At 42.7% G+C, this 20,374-nt stretch overlaps 1 protein-coding gene across 1 annotated transcript; it reads right to left on the bottom strand.

Annotated features, from left to right (window-relative positions):
• Positions 1–24: 24 nt before the first annotated feature.
• Positions 25–20,247, bottom strand: LOC114569848 (transmembrane protein 184B-like). The gene is made up of 10 exons (XM_028599953.1): positions 20,109–20,247; positions 19,733–19,806; positions 17,025–17,258; positions 10,984–11,149; positions 6,696–6,786; positions 6,478–6,553; positions 5,516–5,607; positions 4,857–5,026; positions 4,219–4,413; positions 25–2,468 (listed from the first exon to the last, which is right to left on the bottom strand). The coding sequence occupies exons 3-10, from the start codon at positions 17,256–17,258 to the stop codon at positions 2,239–2,241; spliced, it is 1,254 nt and encodes a 417-aa protein (XP_028455754.1). The 5' UTR covers positions 19,733–19,806; positions 20,109–20,247; the 3' UTR covers positions 25–2,238.
• Positions 20,248–20,374: the final 127 nt, after the last annotated feature.

Consider the following 20,374-nt stretch of genomic DNA (forward strand, 5'->3'; position numbering starts at 1 on the left):
TTAAACAAAAACCTGACAGAAATGTCTTGTTTGGATTTGTATTTTATTTCCTTTTTAACACCGACAGGAACCAATAGAGCATCAAAACAAGAGATAATATTACCAATATACAAATTAAAAAGTGTACAACAGAAATAAAACAGGAGAATATATGAAAATTAAAATATTAAACTAAAGCATTACACCAAGCAATGCCATTAGTGTCATCATTCGCAGCACTTAATTGAACTATTTACAACATTCCTTCCCTTCTGGTATAATATTTCCTCGTTTAATATATATTCAGCTTTGTGATTAACATCTAGCTTTCAAATCATACTACCAAAGCTATCATTTGATAGTGTTTTGAATCGAGATGCCTGAGTTTGATATGCTGTTAACTTGGGGCAGAGTAAAAGGCAGCACATTTCACTTTTTCACAACTAAGTTAAGTGTTACAACTCAACCAAACCTTGCCTTTAACTGAAGCACTACAGGTTCAGTGGAAAGTCAGATAAAAAAAGTGATGTGTTATTAACTGCGTGTAAGAGGTGGCTGGTAGGGTTATGGGTTATTCTGCGGACTGAATACGATTTTCTCATCAGAAAGTTGAGTGTTCTCCTTTGACGGATGCACATCCATTCGTCTGTTAATTCTTCATCCGGACTACATTCATACTGTTCGTTTACCTGCGGTCAATCTGTAAAATGTGTTTAGACTGCACTCACTGTAAGGTAAGAGGAAAACGAGACAGCAAAAAGGATCTACTCAGCTTTTATATATCGCTGTGCTCTGCCGTCAAACATTTACGTTTACGATCACAAGCCGCTTCTTTACTGGCCCCTGCTAAAACGCATATTAAACATCAGTTGATAACGTAGAAACTCTCCTAATAGGAAAAACAGAGGATGACAGGCAGCTTGAGGATTTTTTCTCTAACATGCATCACCGCTGTAGTGCGCCCCTGAACAAATCTGAGTGCATCTATGCATCTTGCATACAAACTTTTAATGCCCATATATTCCTTTTCCAGATGTGATTTTGGTCTGATTTAAGACCCGACACATCTTGGCATGGCCTTATCTGTCTGTAATGACTGACGCCTTGACTAACTCTCTATAGCAGTGACACCTTTATAAACAATAACCAGCAGAGGCAGGCCTGATCTGGGCTACATGTTATGCCCTTAATTATGGGATTACAATCCACAGCACATCACAGCTGGGCCGGCTCTGCAGGGAACTGTTTCTTCTTCAGTAATCTGTAATCAGTGTGGGTTTCGCCCTTCCGCCCGTCTCCCTGCCACACACTAAAATCTCTCCTACAGCTGTTACCTCAGTGCTACACAAACAATAGCATTGCACGAGGAGCCCAACAGCTTCATAGAATTACACATTTGAGCTACTTGTTCATAAGAACCCACAACAAAATGAAAACACTGAATATCTAGAAGATTTCTGGAATAACAATTTTCCAACAAACTACTCTTTAAATTTAAAACCTTCAAGGTCATACATTAAAATAAAAGAATGTGATTAAATTGTTATATATTAAAACAAAGCCTGGCAATTCAAAGGCTCCTTAGTTTTGCTCGACTATAAATCAATTCTAAATCTTAAGACAGTGTGTCTCATTGACTGGAGCACGGGGTACTCTTCAATATTTGGCAATGTTTCGGTAAGAGGCAAAATTGGCAGAGGAGGAGTTTGGATTCAGAATCAATATAATAACTGAAAGATGAAGGGTGTTAGATTAAGATGGCACTTATTTGCTCTAGCATACACCTTATATCTGTCATTTATTTGTATGTTTCAGCTTAAGGACGCTATATGCAGGCAGGGGTTATTTGGACCCGTGTGATATGGTAGTTCTGTCATTAATGGCCTCTATGACATCAATACAAATGACAACATGACCAGTTAGTAAACCTGATAATGTCTAAACATCGTGACTTCTCTTCTTCCTGACTAAATTTGACAACAACCTTTCCATCCTCTGTTCCTACTGATCCAATTATTACCTCTCTTTCCTTGTAAAAACACTCAATCCCTTCCCACAGTCTGTCAACCACAGCTCCATAAGTCTGACATGAATCAGATCTTTCCATTCTAAATGTAAAAAACAAAACAAAAAGGGAAACCAAATCTGATCTTCCATGTTAAGGTAACAACAAAACACGTGATGTGTCTCACAAAGGTGATTAAAAAAAAAAATAAATCTATGTGGACTACGGGCGTAAAGCGAGCGTGTGTTTGAGTCTCAGAACTCGTCGTCAGAGCTGAGCAGCAGGGTCTTTTCGTTGTCCCCGCGGGTGCTGAGGTTACTGTGGCTACGGGAGAGGGGTGGCCCCCCACTTCGCTCCAGTGTGGACTGCTGGGTGTACTGCTGATACGCTGGGGAGAAGTTATGGATGGCATCCTGGACCATGTCCCCCGGATTCATGGTCTCCTTCAGGCTGCTGGAGATGCTCTTCATTGGGGCACAGCGACCTGAAGGTAAGGCAGAGACGTCGGAATATTAATAAATAGACCCAGAACAGGATGGACAGGGAGGGAGGTATCAAACTGAGAAAATCCATAAACTTATGTTTCCTTCTAACTGAATTTTCCCCAAAAAATCTTTGAAATTTTGCCGGATGGAATAAATAATAAACAGTTTCCCGAAATTCCATAGACATGCAGATTATATAATAAAGCAACAGTAGGATATTACTGGAGGTCATGATGAGTGCACATTTTAACATTTAAGGAAGGTGATGATTTAACATCTGTTTAATTACTAATTTACATTACTTTAGATCTTAGCACCTCATTTCTTTCTCAACACAAATGTTTTTCAGCTGGGAGGAGGGGGGACACTGAGCCAGGGTAGGAACATCAGACAGACAAAACGGTGACAAGCTAAATGTTCAAAGCCTGAACTCACTGACTGCAATATGAACAAAGAAACTAAACAAGAAAGCTGTCGAACCCCAATTTTAAAAGTGTAAACTGAAATGGACATTTAACAACAATCAAAATTTAAAAAAGGCAAACAAAAAGCACTTTACTTGGGACAAACACATATAGAAACACAGCTAACATCAGACCTACCGTACTGTCCATAGATAGGAAATGAGCCTTTCAGTGCAGCGCAGTGAAGAAGAGAGGAAAAGGAAAAAGAGAGACAAGGATCACAAGAAAGTCAAGATGAAAATGAAGGAAAAGCAGAAGAAAAGAGACTCAAAATATATAGAGTGTTAAAGATAGGATTCAAAGTAAAAAAAAAAAAAAAAAAAAAAAAAAAAAGGTTGGGACACAAAGAGGAAGGTCAGATCAGTTCTGTTAGACGGCAGAAATCAGTCTGTATGGAGAACCATTCACATTCAGAGCAGACAGATTACAGTACACACTATAACATACACACTAGCTACACGTTTTGCTTTAGTTTTTTAAATCTCAAACTAGGCCTGCACGATGCGGGGAAAAATAGGAATCACAATTTTTTAGTTTAGAATTGATATCAACAATTCACTGCCAGGATTTTTTTTTCTCACGATGTGTAATGTTTGGTGCACACATGATCCATGACAAAACCAAACAAATTGGAAGTACCAAACATAGATTTTTTTTTGGCACCTACAGCACATTGTGCATCACCACAAGTCTGTAAACATAGAGGCTTCAATGAATAAATAAAATAAAGTAAATACTGGCCATTTAAGTACAGTCGGCTACCAAAAATAGTGACATATAACACACTGAACTAAATAAGGCCGTGATACAGGCTCTATCTGAACTCCTTGAACATGTCTTTACATAATTAAAACATGTCGATCATAATGCTGCAGCTACAGCTTCAGTCTCTAGAGAAATGGAGTTTGTCAATTGACAATTTAAGTACAGTATCAAAAACAGAATGATTTCTTAGCACACTCTTTAACTGCTTGCCTTTCATGTCTTCAGCCGTCCTATCAAAATAAAGGCCGAAAATGGCCAAAAAATAATCTTTAAAAAACAAATTTCAAAATTAAATTGTGAACAGGGGTGAATTGAGATTTTATAACAATTTATTGTGCAGGCCTATCTCAAACCCATCAGAATTACACTAGCCACACACACACACACACACACACACACACACACACACACACACACACACACACACACACACACACACACACACACACACACACACACACACACACACACACACACACACACACACACACACACACACACACACACACACGTCCCTCACCATATGAGTCCAGCCTTTTATCCATGTACACCTTGTAAGTAAAGGCATGGCGCAAAGCGACGGCAGCAAAGAACATCTCAATGCAGATGATGAAGTTTTGGTAACCAGCGGCAACTGTTCCCTCGCCCACAGAGAAACCGGCTGAGGTGATCTGAGGGATGGCTCCACACTTCTCCAGGATGGCCAGCAGCATCCCTGAATCGTAGAGAACAGGCACAAAATAAATGTGTGTTCATTCTAAATCAGCGCGTGAGACTGGACGCCCAGAAATGTAACAATCACCTGTTCGAACAAGACAAAAGTTGGCATATTAAAAAACGAGGTGTGAACTGAGAGACGAGGGTACAGGACAACCTCTTCTACTAATTTCAGAAACCCAAAAATAAAAATGGCAGCAGCAAAACCATCCAGAATAAAACTAAATAATTCACGACTGAAACAAAGCTCTCTTTTAATATCAGTATGTCATCTTGTTGCACCCTCTTGAATATTTGCACAGTTACAGGTTTCGATTTTCTTTTACCGACCTTTAGAAAATTCACTTAATATATACGCAATATTTGAATAAAAACGTACCAACAGGCTGCTGAATTAAATAATGCACACATGTAGGGAGTTCAGAAGGTCGGTCTTCTTACCTTGCCAGAAGGAGAGAAAGATGACTGATTTGACCATGAAGAACTTGAGCACGGGGTTGTATGGGACAAGCAGTTCACGTGTGGCGAAGTAGAAGAGGAAGAGAGCGTAGAGCGACAGACTGACGGAGATGTTGTAGATAATGGTCACATACAGGTAGCCACTAGCAACGCTGGAGGAGAGAGACAGGTAAAAAAAAGAATGTGCTTTAGTGATGACATACAAGGCAAATGTCTAAGTGAGGAAACAAAGAAGAGGTAAATCTGATTTACAAATCAACTTGGCAAGTTTATTAAGACAATTTTCATCTGGGAAAATAACTGTAGCTCTTCCTTTTGAAGAACAATGATTTTTTACAATATGCAGCTTTAGGTTCATAAAAAGATGGTTTGGACAGTAGAGCAGTAATCTTAATGTTTTTTTTACAGGCCCTCATTAGGGATTTGAGAGTAACAACCTAAGAAATGCACAGTAGAGATAACTAGAGATTTTATATCTTTTAAAAATGATAACTCATTACAGATATGAATTATCTGGATTCAACCAATGCTGCTCAGCCATTATGGTCTGAAAAGACTTTGGGCTGAATCTGCTCAGTGTCTACAGTGGTCTGACACAAACCATGAATGTCAATCTGCTCTAAGTTGTTGCGGAAACATACTTAAAGTCTCCATCTTTGTATTTCCCGAAGGCCTGAAGAATGACAGTGATCATTGCCATCAGAGGTTTCACCACACAGAACTGGAGAGTTGCCTGAAGAAGGAAGAGTGAGAGAGACGGAGAGAGTGAGAGGAGAACAAGCAAACACGGTAGGAACAAAAGAGAAGACTGACGTCGGGAAGAAATAACAGGTCAGTCAATTGCAGCAATGCTGCACCAGACTTTCACTCATAAGTCCTATTGTCTTTTAATTAAAATTGCTAAACTGAGTATAAAGCTTCTGACAAGACATTTTCAATGCCAATCACATTAACCCTCCTGTTGTCCTCAGGTCGAGTCTGACCCCTTTTCAAAGTTTTCTATATCAGAAATCTGGGTTTCTTTCAACAAAATTGCCCAAAAATAACATGGATGGTTCAGTTCAAAGCAGCGCTCTTCGCAATTAAAATGTTTAAAAAAAACGTCAAAGAATGTTAACTAAAATGACATAGAAGTGCCAAAAACATTGAAAAAAAGCAACTAAAGGCATTGAAAGCCTAGAAAACAGCAGAATAAAGCTTTCGAAAAAGCGTCAAACAACAAGGCACTAACAATGTTTTAAAAAGCGTCAAAAACGTTTAAAAAAAGCATCGAAAAATGTGTCGAAAAAATTTGAAAAAAAGTGTTGATTTTCCCCCGGAGGACAACACTAGGGTTAAGGAAATATTTCTGATATTAACATTAAATCAATGACTCAGTGTCACTAGTACAGCTGATCCTACTGAGAATTAGCATACAAACTTGTGTTGTAAAGTGTATTTGAGAATCTAACATTGACATGGCAGTTTCTCTTTTAGGATACCTTCAGTAAAGGAAAAATAATAAAACATGGAACACTGGACAGTTCCTCTATCCATAAAGCACACCATTTGAGTAATATTAAACTATGTACATTATATGAGCCAAGAGACGGTGATTGGGTACCTGTTTGCAAAACCTGAGGAAGCCAATGGAGTAGGTCTTGCCCCACAGACAACAGGTGCCATACATACAGCTTGACCTAAAGTGGAGTGCAGGTTCATACAGGTCAAAATGGTTGGGAAAGTAGGCAGGCTATTTATACATGAAATGACTGTAAGGTATTTATACCAGCAAGAGAGAATGGAATCCAAAAAGGGAAGATCTGAACAAACAAGACTTACTCGATGGGTTTCCCTCTGATCTCGGCCATGATGGCGCTCTCTCCTCCCAGATACTCGTAGCACAGACTCAGGAAGTTGTAGATGACAAAGGCTGAAGAGTGTCGCATAGAAAAATAAAAAAAAAGCACAGTAATTGAGCAGGGACCCGAACTAACTGCATTTATACTGAAGTTCTTACAAAAATATCATGTTGACGTCGCTGCTGTGGGTTCGGAGACACTAAATATCATTAGCAACCTCCAAAAACATACTGTCTGATGCGTGATAGTTATAGCAGCAGTCGGTTAGTTTTATACAGTGTTGTCAACACTTATAATTACATAATTATATTTTGCTGATTTTGTTTTGGAACTGCTGAGCTCGCCATTTCAAAGCAGAAAGGTGAGTCACCCCCCACCCCCACATCAGCAGGCTTAGAAATGATTGGGTAGTGGCTGGTTGGATGGGTTGGTGGAGCAGGCGCACATACAGAGGCTTGCAAAAGTATTCATACCCCTTGAACTTTTCCAAATTTTGTCACGTTACAACCCCAAACGTAAATGTATTTTATTGGGATTTTATGTGTTAGACCAACACAAAGTGGCGCATAATTTTGAAATGGAAGGAAAATGATACATGGTTTACTTTTTTTTTTTTTACAAATTAAACACTGAAAAGTGTGGCGTGCAAAAGTATTCAGCCCCCTTTACTCTGTTAGCCCTAAATAAAATCCAGTGCAACCAATTGCCTTTAGAAGTCACCTAACTAGTAAACAGAGTCCACCTGTGTGTAATCTAATCCCAGTATAAATCCAGCTGTTCTGTGAAGGCCTCAGAAGTTTGTTAGAGTCAACCTTAGTGAACAAACAGCATCATGAAGCCCAAGGAACATACCAGACAGGTCCAGGATAAAGTTTTGTGTTAGTCCGCTTTGTCTTGGTCAAGTAAATAAACAGAGAAACCAAAAAAATGAAAAAATGAAAGTTGAAAGGAACACCATAGAGAGGATAGTCAGTAGGGGTGGGGGAAAAAAAAAATCGATACAGCATAGTATTGCGATATTTTTCATGGCAATACTGTATCGATACACAGATGCCAAGTATCGATCTTTTATGATATATGTGTTGGTCAGTCTGTCTGCTTGACAATCCCATTTTGCAGCAATACAACTGAAGTGAGATGAACAGACAGAGAAATGTATCTTTTTAGATAAAACAGATGTTGACAAAATTTTCGGTGCTTCATTTGAAATTGAGAAAAATTTGAAGTTGGAAAAAAGGTAATACATTGCAATATATTGCAGAATATTGCAATATGTTTAAAATCACAATAATATTGTATCGTGACGGCGAGGACTTAGCCTCTGTACATGGGGCGCACGCTCTACCAGGTGAGCTACCCAGGAGCCCTGTGTAGATCCTTTTTATTCTATCCACTGGTCAGATGTGAATGTAATCAACCTAATCAAAGCAGCCAGCTACACTGGTTGCTTTCACGGTAATACCAATTCATAAATGCAATGACACCATGGATGTGACACCGACATACCTGCTCTTACTAGGGGTGCACCGATCCGATATTAAGATCGGATATCGGGCCCAATATTGACAAAATAGCTGTTCAGTCCAGTTTTTAAGTTTTTTTTTCTCCGTTGCAGCACATCCTACGCCATTTGTCAGCAGCACGTGTGTCGCATGCTGTAAGAGTTGAGTTAACCGTTAAGCAACATGGAGCGAGCCAAAGAGTCGGCTGTGTGGAGACATTTCACGCTTACCACGCCAACTAGTTGGTCGGCTGGTTGCTATGTCTGCAGAGTAAATGTTTCGAGGGGTCGGTGGTAATACTGCAAAGTATAATACTACCAGTTGAATCAAGCAAATCCAAAAAAGAATGTTTGGTATCTGTTTGATTACTATTGTATGTTTGACCAATACACTATTTTGTTTCTACTGCTACATTTTATCTATTTTAATTTATTTTAAGAAGTTTGATTACATTCTATTTTCAATTTGAATGCACAATTGTTTTTTAAAATAACAAATAAATAAGAAATCAATACATTACATCTATGTAATGTAAGTTATAGTAAATATTCAAATCTAAGAAGCTGGAATCAGATAATTGTTTTACTTTTTTCCACACGAAAAAATGACTCAAACCGATTAATCGCTAATCAAAATAGTTGGCAATTAATTTAATAGTTGATAACTACTCCATCAATCGATTCATTGACCTATATACAGAGTACAGGACAGATCGGTGTACAGATCAATAGTTTATTTGCTATAAGGCAAACACTAATAATTTATTAGATATTTTGTTGAGAAGTAACCTCAAATTTAAATAAACGTGACTGGACTGCATACTGATCCTAGTAGTTGGTGTCCCTGAGAGAGTGGAAGGTTTTTTCATCTGCTGCCCCAGGTGTTCTCAGGCTAATTTAAGGGTAACCCACAGATACCAGCTTCCCACTGCCTCTGCTCTCGTTACTGTTTAAAGTGGCTGAGTTTAAAAGCAAGCCTGTGGTTGTAGCAACCCCTGCCAGAACACAGTCAGCACAGTGCTGCCTTTGTTAATGTTGCATAACAGGTCAAAGACACAATATTTTTTTCACTCTAAAATGTACTTTCACTGCTATTTAGCTTGACTGGGGCTGGCAGATGAAAATAACATGAACATGCATTTTCAGAGCATAAATATCCATCCATGTGTTACTACCATCAACACATATGCATGTCTTAGTCATTAATCTAGATCCTTTATTGTGGAGACAAAGCTCACCATTTCATTACTGTACCTTAATAAAGCTAGTTGTCACTTCTATCATATCTAATAGCATAAACAGTAACCTCTCCTATCACACACTATTTATTCATTCTGTAATATGAACAGAGACATATACAGCCTGACTGTATATGAGTATAACAATGTGTTTATTTGACCTTTGACCTGCAGTGGACGGCACTAACTGTGTCTATATGAAGAGCAGCAGTCTGTTTCTACGTTAACCAACACATTAGCCTTACCATGCCATCTCTCACCCACTGTACACACACTACAAGACACAAGTACAGCCAACTGACCAAACCGACTCACAGCAGCCTTGCACATAACATGGTGTTATTATTGTGTGCAGGGCTTCAACTAACCATTGTTTTTGTTTGAATTAATCTGTAAAGTATGTTCCTGTAGAATCAATGAACTGAGTCTATAAAAGGGTCATGTAAAACAGTGATGAATGCCCATTACAAGTTCTGAATCCAAGTCAAAGACTTTAAATCAGTGGTTCTCAACCCCCCTACCCATTATCCAGGTCCCTTACCGCCCCCCCATCAAATAAGATGTAGACCAATTTGCCCTGAATATTAATGATTAGATCCTATTATTGTTATGATAATTATTATTGTTGTTATTAGTCCTATTATTGTTGGTACTTTTGTTATTAAAAAAAAAAAAATCATATCATATCATTGAATGAAAAATGTTTGACAGCTATGTTCATAGACTTATTAAACTGATGTTAACGTTTAATATAGACTATAAAGTTCACGACAACTGTTTGCCCCCCCAGTCATCCTCTGAACACCCCCTGGGGGGGGGGGCTGTACCACCCCCGTTGAGAAACACTGCTTTAAATGGATTATCAAACCAACCGTTCAAGCAAATCCTCACGATGAAGACACTTGAACCAGCTGATGTTTGGCATCTTTGCCTTCCTGTAGATTAACTAATAGTTCCAGCACTACGAGCAGGTCCAGGCAATTATCCTAACAAAGTTCAATGGTGACAATGGAATAATAAAAGCAAACGGCCATCAGAATAACTATAGTAGGCTATGTTAGATCATTGCTTGCTGCATTTTAAATTATTCTCAAAATAGTGTGAGAAATTCCTGTGACAGTAGAGGCCTTCTAAGATAAAGAAGAAGCTTACGATTTACCCGCTTATGAGTGAGATGCCATTTAAAAGTCTTCTCAAGGATGTGCTCACGGGTTTTCATACAGTTGCTAGGAAACAGCTTTCCCCCTCCCATGCAATCCCAAGAGGCCATGGAGACAAAGATGGCAACCTTTGCAAATGAAGACACTACAAAGGCCATCTGCCACTGGGGTATCACGCCACATAAATTCTCACACTCTTATTTCTACTGGGAGTCAAAAGACACACTGGAACACAAAACTCTGGCTCCCCTCCGCTGTGGTGAATATTCTGCCATTTGCATGCCAAGTATGGCAGAACATAATCCAGCCTGCAGCAGAAAATGCTTGTGGTGTACCAGCTCATTGAACTGCCCTCCTCATTCCACTCACCTTCGTAGCAGTCTCGGACCGTGTCAAAGTACACGTAATACTCCTCATTGGTGAAAAAGAGAAGGCTGAGCCAGGAGTCGAAGGCATAGATGGGGACTATGAAGAGGATCCTTACTATGTGCCTCTGTTCATTTGGAGAGCTGTAGTAACGCAGATGCATGTAGATCTAAAAAGAACAGAGAAAGCAAAAGGTCAGAAGTCCAACAGCATACTTTATACAATGCTCCCATGAAAGACACTATTATCTAACCAGGAATTTGCAATGAGTAAAATATATACTTATGTGCTTTGGGTAGTGAATAGCAAATATCTATTCAATGTTACATTTTATTTATGATTCTGTCACAGATGTGGCGCACAAACGAGTCACTCCCAGAGCCTGAAACTGAGACACTTCTGACATCTGATGTCATCAGATATCACACGCTGTGCCAGTTGGTAATGATTATATGGACATATGTGTGGATGGTGACTGAATGCAACATGTTCTTTAGGAGTAAGAGCCTTTTTTTGGCTCAGCACTACAAAAACAGCAGGTTTGAACGTTTAACTTGTCAACAACATCAGCCTTCCGTAAGTTGCTAAGGGAGCAGCTGGAGCGTCTTTTCTTGATGGCGTCATATTGAATCATCTGGCTTTGCAATAGAGCTGCTCGTGCTAGAAATACTGCATAAGCTAAAAGTGAAATTAAATCAAAAGGAGGGAGAGAAAGACAAAAAGACTCACTGGAACACGCACGCATGCTCATGAGCACATCTGTATTTACCACAAACACACACATAAAACATGCAGTTGATATAATGTATACGGGTTATACCAGTGAAGGAGTTTCAACCTATTTATTTAGTCACAGATCACAAGCTGTGATGCAGTACACTGGATTGTTTTGAATTGCTTTTGTCTGTTGATGGCAGGATTCAGAACATACTGTACATATTTACAATTGTGTGAAATGTGCATAAAATGTCCCAAAAATTAGGTCTTGTAAATACAAAACAGCAACACATATTTGTCACATTAAAAACGAAGTGGGAAAAGATACTGTAAGGGGAATATTTATCAGTGTCCTCCTTGTGAAACCACAGCTAATAACTGTATAGATAAAGGAGTTTAACTGAAACTAACTGCTACCTGAAAGCTGCATGTGTGTTCTCATCAGGCTCTAGTCTGTCCGTACAGGTCAGAGTATAGCCGGTATACGTTTGCCTAAGTCGGACATTGGAGCACGGTGTGGTGTGCGTGCATGCACAGCACGTTGTTTTGGGTAGTTTGACACTGGGCTTTCATCACTCCTATTGAGAACGGTAGACGGCAGGAAGAACAGGGTGGGCCTTTGTCAGCAGCACCTCTGTCTGCTCCATCCGGCTCCTCTCTGCTTACACAATGTCTCACCTATCACCTTTCCTGGTCTGCAAACAGACACACACCTTTGGTAAAATAACAAACAGTGGGTGACAATACACCGAGCGAGACAGTGCACTCCGCTCACAGGGCTTGTTGCTTGGTGACCCTCCTACACACACACACACACACACACACACACACACACTGCCCTTTCATGTCGAAGTCGAGCAAGAACCACCAGAGCCACAGTGAAATAGGACTCTTCTTTAAGCCTGTGTGTAAAGAACAATGGAGGACATATCATTAATCTAAGCCGAGGTAGAGTAGATCTTACTTAAATAAAAGGGAAGCTTACTAAATTTTTCACTGTAACATGAAGGCTGATAAACTGACACAAACAGGGCAAACAGCATGTATGCACTATACTGCACTTATCTGCACCACTAACAATAAACATTCTCCAGAGATTTTCCTCACATCATCCACACTACAGTCTATATCGACAACGTTTATTTTCCAGGATTGTTCCGGTCCATCCATCCATCCATCTTCGTCCGCTTATCCGGTGTCGGGTCGCGGGGGGAGCAGCTCCAGCAGGGGACCCCAAACTTCCCTTTCCCGAGCAACATTAACCAGCTCCGACTGGGGGATCCCGAGGCGTTCCCAGGCCAGGTTGGAGATATAATCCCTCCACCTAGTCCTGGGTCTTCCCCGAGGCCTCCTCCCAGCTGGACGTGCCTGGAACACCTCCCTAGGGAGGCGCCCAGGGGGCATCCTTACCAGATGCCCGAACCACCTCAACTGGCTCCTTTCGACGCAAAGGAGCAGCGGCTCTACTCCGAGCTCCTCACGGATGACTGAGTTTCTCACCCTATCTCTAAGGGAGACGCCAGCCACCCTCCTGAGGAAACCCATTTCGGCCGCTTGTACCCTGGATCTCGTTCTTTCGGTCATGACCCAGCCTTCATGACCATAGGTGAGGGTAGGAACGAAAACTGACCGGTAGATCGAGAGCTTTGCCTTCTGGCTCAGCTCTCTTTTCGTCCTGGCGGTGCGATAGATTGAATGCAATACCGCACCGCGCTGCCCTATTCTCCGACCAATCTCCCGCTCCATTGTCCCTCACTCGCGAACAAAACCCCAAGGTACTTGAACTCCTTCACTTGGGGTAAGGACTCATTCCCTACCTGGAGAAGGCACTCCATCGGTTTCCTGCTGAGAACCATGGCCTCAGATTTAGAGGTGCTGATCCTCATCCCAACCGCTTCACACTCGGTTGCGAACCGATCCAGTGAGTGCTGAAGGTCGCAGGCCGATGATGCCATCAGGACCACATCATCTGCAAAGAGCAGCGATGAGATCCCCAGCCCACCGAACTGCAACCCTCCCCACCCCGACTACGCCTCGATATCCTGTCCATAAATATTACAAACAGGATTGGTGACAAAGCGCCCAGCCCTGGCGGAGGCCAACCCTCACCTGAAACGAGTCCGACTTACTACCGAGAACCCGGACACAGCTCTCACTTTGGTCATACAGAGATTGGATGGCTCTGAGTAGAGACCCCCTCACCCCATACTCCCGCAGCACCTCCCACAGTATCTCCCGGGGACCCGGTCATACGCCTTCTCCAAATCCACAAAACACATGTAGACCGGTTGGGCATACTCCCAGGCTCCCTCCAGGATCCTTGCGAGAGTGAAGAGCTGGTCCGTTGTTCCACGACCAGGACGGAATCCGCATTGTTCCTCCTCAACCCGAGGTTCGACTATCGGCCGAACCCTCCTTTCCAGCACCTTGGAGTAGACTTTACCAGGGAGGCTGAGAAGTGTGATACCCCTATAATTGGCACACACCCTCTGGTCCCCTTTTTAAAAGGGGGAACCACCACCCCAGTCTGCCACTCCTTTGGCACGTCCCCAGACTTCCACGCAATGTTGAAGAGGCGTGTCAACCAGGACAGCCCCTCCACACCCAGAGCCTTGAGCATTTCTGGACGGATCTCATCAATCCCCGGGTTTTGCCACTGTGGAGTTGTTTGACTACATCAGTGACTTCCGCCTGGGAAATCGACGACAATCCCCGTTATCCTCCAGCTCTGCCTCTAACATAGAGGGCGTATTAGTCGGATTCAGGAGTTCCTCAAAGTGCTCCTTCCACCGCCTATTACCTCCTCAGTGGAGGTCAACAGTGTCCCATCCTTACTGTACACAGCTTGGATGGTTCCCCGCCCCCCCTGAGGTGGCGAACAGTTTTCCAGAAGCACTTTGGTGCCGACCGAAAGTCCTTCTCCATGTCTTCTCCAAACTTCTCCCACACCCGCTGCTTTGCCTCTTTCACGGCAGAGGCTGCAGCCCTTCGGGCCCTTCGGTACCCTGCAACTGCCTCCGGAGTCCTCCGAGATAACATATCCCGGAAGGACTCCTTCTTCAGTCGGACGGCTTCCCTGACCACTGGTGTCCACCACGGTGTTCGTGGGGTTACCGCCCCTTGAGGCACCTAAGATCCTAAGACCACAGCTCCTCGCCGCAGCTTCAGCAATGGAAACTTTGAACATTGTCCACTCGGGTTCAATGCCCCCAGCCTCCACAGGGATGCACGAAAGCTCCGCCCGGAGGTGTGAGTTGAAAGTCTGTCGGACAGGGGCCTCCTCCAGACGTTCCCAATTTACCCGCACTACACGCTTGGGCTTACCAGGTCTGTCCAGAGTCTTCCCCACCCCTGACCCAACTCACCACCAGATGGTGATCGGTTGACAGCTCTGCCCCTCTCTTCACCCGAAAGTGTCCAAAACATACGGCCTCAGATCAGATGAAACGATTATGAAATCGATCATTGACCTTCGGCCTAGGGTGCTCTGGTACCAGGTACACTTATGAGCATCCCTATGTTCGAACATGGTGTTCGTTATAGACAATCCATGACTAGCACAGAAGTCCAACAACAAACAACCACTCTGGTTTAGATCAGGGAGGCCGTTCCTCCCAATCACGCCTCCAGGTGTCTCCATCATTGCCCACGTGTGCGTTGAAGTCCCCCAGCAGAACAATGGAGTCCCCACTGGAGCCCCATGCAGGACTCCAGTCAAGGTCTCCAAGAAGGCCGAATACTCCGAACTCCTGTTTGGTGCATATGCACAAACAACAGTCAGAGTTTTCCCCACAACCCGCAGGCGTAGGGAGGCGACCCTCTCGCCCACCGGGTAAACTCCAACACAGCGCGCCAGCCGGGGCTTGTGAGTATCCCCACACCCGCCCGGCGCCTCACACCCTGGGCAACTCCGAGAAGAAAAGAGTCCAACCCCTATCCAGGAGTACGGTTCCAGAACCGAGACTGTGCGTGAGGTAAGCCCCACCAGATCTAACCGGTAGCGCTCCACCTCCCGCACCAGTTCCGGCTCCTTCCCCCACAGAGAGGTGACGTTCCACGTCCCCAGAGCCAGCGTCTGCCGCCCGGGTCTGGTCCGTCGAGGCCCCTGACCTTCACTGCCACCCATGTGGCATCGCACCCGATTGTTCCGGTGCCACAGGAAATTCCGCCGGATGTCCGTCACCTTCTGCTTTCTGCGTTGGCATTCTAAACTTTCTGAGGACTATGGTTAACTGCTCCTCAGATCTCTGCAGGGTAAATCCAGACAGCTAGCTAGACTATCCGTCTAATCGGAATTTTCTTCCCGAGGCGCCGTCATTGAGTCCGGCGCTTAGCGCTGCCAAAGATGATTATGATTGGTTTAAAGAAATGCCAATAAACCAGAGCACGTTTTTCTCCCATCCCGGAATGCTGTGTGGACTAGCCAGACCCTCCTCCGCAGCGCTGTGGAGTAAGGTCTGGCATTGCGAGACTATCCACACTATAGTTCTTCTACAGGCTACAGACAGGCACCAGTTAGGGCAGCAAACATTGAGGTGTTGCCAGGCTACCTGAGGTATTTGGCACATGTTGGGTGGGTTTCAGGGGGCATTATCAACCTCAGTCAATCAAACCTGGCAGGTTGGGGCTCTCTGGCGTCGGGGCGCTGACCATGAATTGCAACACATCTGCTTCGCCTCTGACCAGGGACATGTGTTGCATTTCGTCACTTATCTTGCGCTCCCCTCATTTCCTGTCATCTCTCTAATGTTGGCAATAAAATCGAGGCATACGATGCCCCTCCCCAAAACACTAGGCACATAGAGAGATAGTGTTTATATCATGTTCCTAATGCTTAATGCATAAGAGGGGCTTCTTACTCTGATGGTAAACTTACCTAAAAACAATATAGTCATCCCAGCTTTAATCATTCATAACAATTTAGTCTGATTCTCGTCACACTAACACTAAATGTGTTTTAAGCATAAACATCCTAGTGTTAAGCCAATGTGCAACACATAGTGTGGAAAATCTGTCTGTCCCACAGGATGTGAACTTTGAGTGCCTGCATGTCTTTAGTGTGTGCATCTATAGAGCCTAAGATCAACAGGGGCTCATGGAAAAATGGTCCTGGGTGTGAGAGTGTCTACTGTTGCTCTTACTGAAAAGGAGCTATTTGTATGGCTGTGTTATAAAATACTTTCTAATAGGTACTTAGACAGTACACATATAGCTGTTGGACAAAATAAATAGTTGTGGAGACAGAGCCTGAAACCTTGTTTAAGTTTAGTTGGAACCCCTTTGACCGATAGATCACCTGTAACCTCCAAATATCATGCTCTCCTTACCTGGTGACACGTGATCAGAAGAGCCGTCCAAACAAAAAACCCTGAAATAATTTGGGCAGTGGAGGTCATGAGGAAAATTGGCTCTTCTGGTGTGACCACTGGGGCTTCTGGGACCCAGGAGGAGTTGGACTGTTGTGGGGCCACCGTGGCTGGGGGCCCCGGGGCGAAGCCGACAGGAGAGTCATTCCCCAACCTCTCCGACAGGGCGATGTCTGGCCGCCAAAGTTGACCCATCTGTATGAAGAAAGGGTGTGTATGAGACTTAATCAAAAAGGTGATGCTCTTTAGGTAATGCAAACTAATTGAACCTAGACATTTTAAATAAGTAGTAGCCTATGGACAACAACAAGCAGCTGCATGTTCCAGATTATAAAGCTGAACGAATCACTGTAATGTGCAAATGCATCTCAACAGGCCTGCACAGTCTAAGAACTAAATCTCAAGCCAACATCCTCTTGCAGAGCAAAGTAGGACATTGCACAGATCTACGGTGCAAAAGAGATTGTGTGGAAAGACCAATGAAGCAAGATCAAAACGTGACAAGGCATAAGGTAGGTGGGTGAGGAGAAGCTGATCAAACGTGTAAAAACCACACACACCAACACGGGGGATCACTCAAACACAGCAAATCAGTGTGACAGCAACGAGCTGGGGGCTGCTGACCCAATTTCTCCCCCATCTTTTCTCCTGTGCTTTGCTGTGGAAAGAAGAAATATAGTGCAGCTACAAATAACACTAAAACCAACATATTTCTTCAGATTAATGAAACACCTTCCCACAAATCAGCACCAAAGTTCAGGCTCAAGAGACGGAGTCCGCACATGCGGCAATAAGATAGACCTAAAACTGATTTTAAAAAGTGAAACGATTGTAGGAATATAATGTAACCTCATCTAAATGTATACTCTAAATTGTTCCGTTATCTGTTCTACTCCACAAATCTGTTTTATAAAAAGGAAGCCATTAGATCACCAGAGTTTCAGCTGGGAAAGTCTGAGAACTTTTTTCCTTTCAGTGTCGAGTGGCTTAAAGTCATATCTGTGACTCACTCTTCCTCAAAATTTGTTGTTGAAAGACTAAGACAACTGTGCAGCATTGCAGAGTCCAAAACCTGCTGAATTGTCTTTATTGGGTTTACTGAACTCAACCCTTATGGTTATGCTGCATTTGTGCCACATCATCAGAATTGGAAGATACTATATCAGAATGGGACGATATATCACTGAAACACTGGCCAAACTGGAGCTTGCAACATCAAAATCATCCAGAAAGATGTTCCATGTGCCACCACCAACATGATCTAATCATTGCAGATCCCACAGTACTGTCATCTCTCCGACTACACCAGTGTCTTGGTGTGGACTCCAGGAAGGCGATAATCTAATCATTCACAATGAAAACTATTTTCACAATGACTTTCAATCCCCACTGGGCACCAGCTAAATATAGGTTTGCGCTCAATGTGGTTATGGATGACTCATGCTGCTTGCCAAAGCCTTGGTAGCGTTCCAAGCTACCTAACGTTAACGTTGTTTTGATTACAATCCCTCTTTAATTTTTTCCCCATCTAATATGTGAACACAATGAAAAAATAATTTTCAACGTGGCTTTATCCAATACTCAGATTTCGTTTTTTTAAATATATGCAAATTAGCGCATTTTTCATTAGAGAATGCCTAATTTGCATATTTAAACATTTAATTACAGAAAACTTATTATTTTTTTTCTCATCTTAATGTAAGTAATCAACTGGCAGAGTTTCATGGTGATATCTGCTAGTTAAAAAAAATTCCCTATCCACCTGTAGTGTCTCGCCTTAAGAACTTGGCATGATATCAGTCTTCATCATTTATTATTGTATCTTATTTATTACAAAGCAATTAGCCAAACTTCTCGCACAATGATTTGATCTGATATAACACAGTTCCTTTTTCCATAATCACGCGTTTTAATGTGATCAACATCAAGTAGAGTATTTCCCAGCTTTGTCCACACAGATATAATGTACTATATGTGGTTATTGGGGCTTACCATTTATCATGGCTTCTTTTTGCAATAGTGCCTAGCCTGATGGATAAGAGTAGTAGTCCGACATGGATTCTACTTGTGTATTTACCAACCATGGTTGGATGCATGGAAATCAGCCAAAACAGGTTGTCTACATATCTGATAAAAAAAATGAATATAGGCTCAGGGGTGTTCATTGCATATAAGCAACGCAGATGATCACGAGCACCGGCTCGCACCTTCAACAACAAAGCCCGGTGCTTCGCAGTGGGCCACAGACAAGAGAGAGAGAGAGAGAGAGGCAACTCATCAATTCTGCAGATTGCACCCGTGGGCAGCTTTCAAAACGTGTATTGTACTTTGACCTCAATCGAATCAGCCGTCTGTGTGACAGGCCATCATACGTCCTAAGGCTAGCAGAGCTGCCTGAAACATGTACTGTAAAGCATCCGGCTATTAAGGCGGTGTTCAATCAGAGACACTGGAGACCGCAGGGCTACTTTACAGTGACCACAGTTCATGCTGCATTTTAGAGAATGGGTGACATCATATTAAAAAACCCAGCGGCGACAATATTTACCTGATCACCGGTGATTTAGATTATTACATTTAAACGAGTGTACGAGTTAAGAAAAGCACGCTAAACTAAAATAATAGATAGGCGTTAAGTGCTCATGACTCCATCCTGCTGCTTTACTTACCTCCTCTGCAGTTGTTTGATCTGCGCTGGTTTGAATCAAAGCATCACTTAGCTCATCTCATGTCGATTGCAAACCTTTTTGGAGAACAAAAAGTTAACTGACCAAGCGATAATATTCAGACGACAGTCGGCCACTTATCTTATAGCTGCATCACTGTTTGAACCCCAGAAACTTGCCTCTTTTTATAAAGCTGGCGAGTGTCGGCAGCTGAGCCTTTAACTACGCCGAGCGCTGCTAGCTAACGTTAGCTAGCCTTCCTAGCCTGGCGCTAGCTTGCTGTTGCTTCTCCCCGTTAAGTCAAAACAAAGCAAAGAAATATTAACACGCTTTTAAGAAGCGCACTCAATTACAATTTCGAAATTCATACAAAAAGAACCTGGTTTTATCTCCTCATTTTCCATCCGAAGCTGATGAACTAGAAACCGTTATTTCATCCACATCACCAGTTCACTGTATCACAGGAACTGCCCACAGCCTACCAGCGAAAACTCCGCTGTTGTTGGCGCATGCGTAGTCACGATTTCTATTTTTCCGGGTCTCTTCCATTGACCATGACGTAACTATACACAGACGTTGTGTCCTAAAACCCCATAACAAACACACACCCACCCCCTAAAACCGTTTACACGCAACAGTAAGCAA

The sequence above is a fragment of the Perca flavescens genome, chromosome 15 (assembly GCF_004354835.1).
Source record: "Perca flavescens isolate YP-PL-M2 chromosome 15, PFLA_1.0, whole genome shotgun sequence".
Lineage (NCBI taxonomy): Eukaryota > Metazoa > Chordata > Actinopteri > Perciformes > Percidae > Perca > Perca flavescens.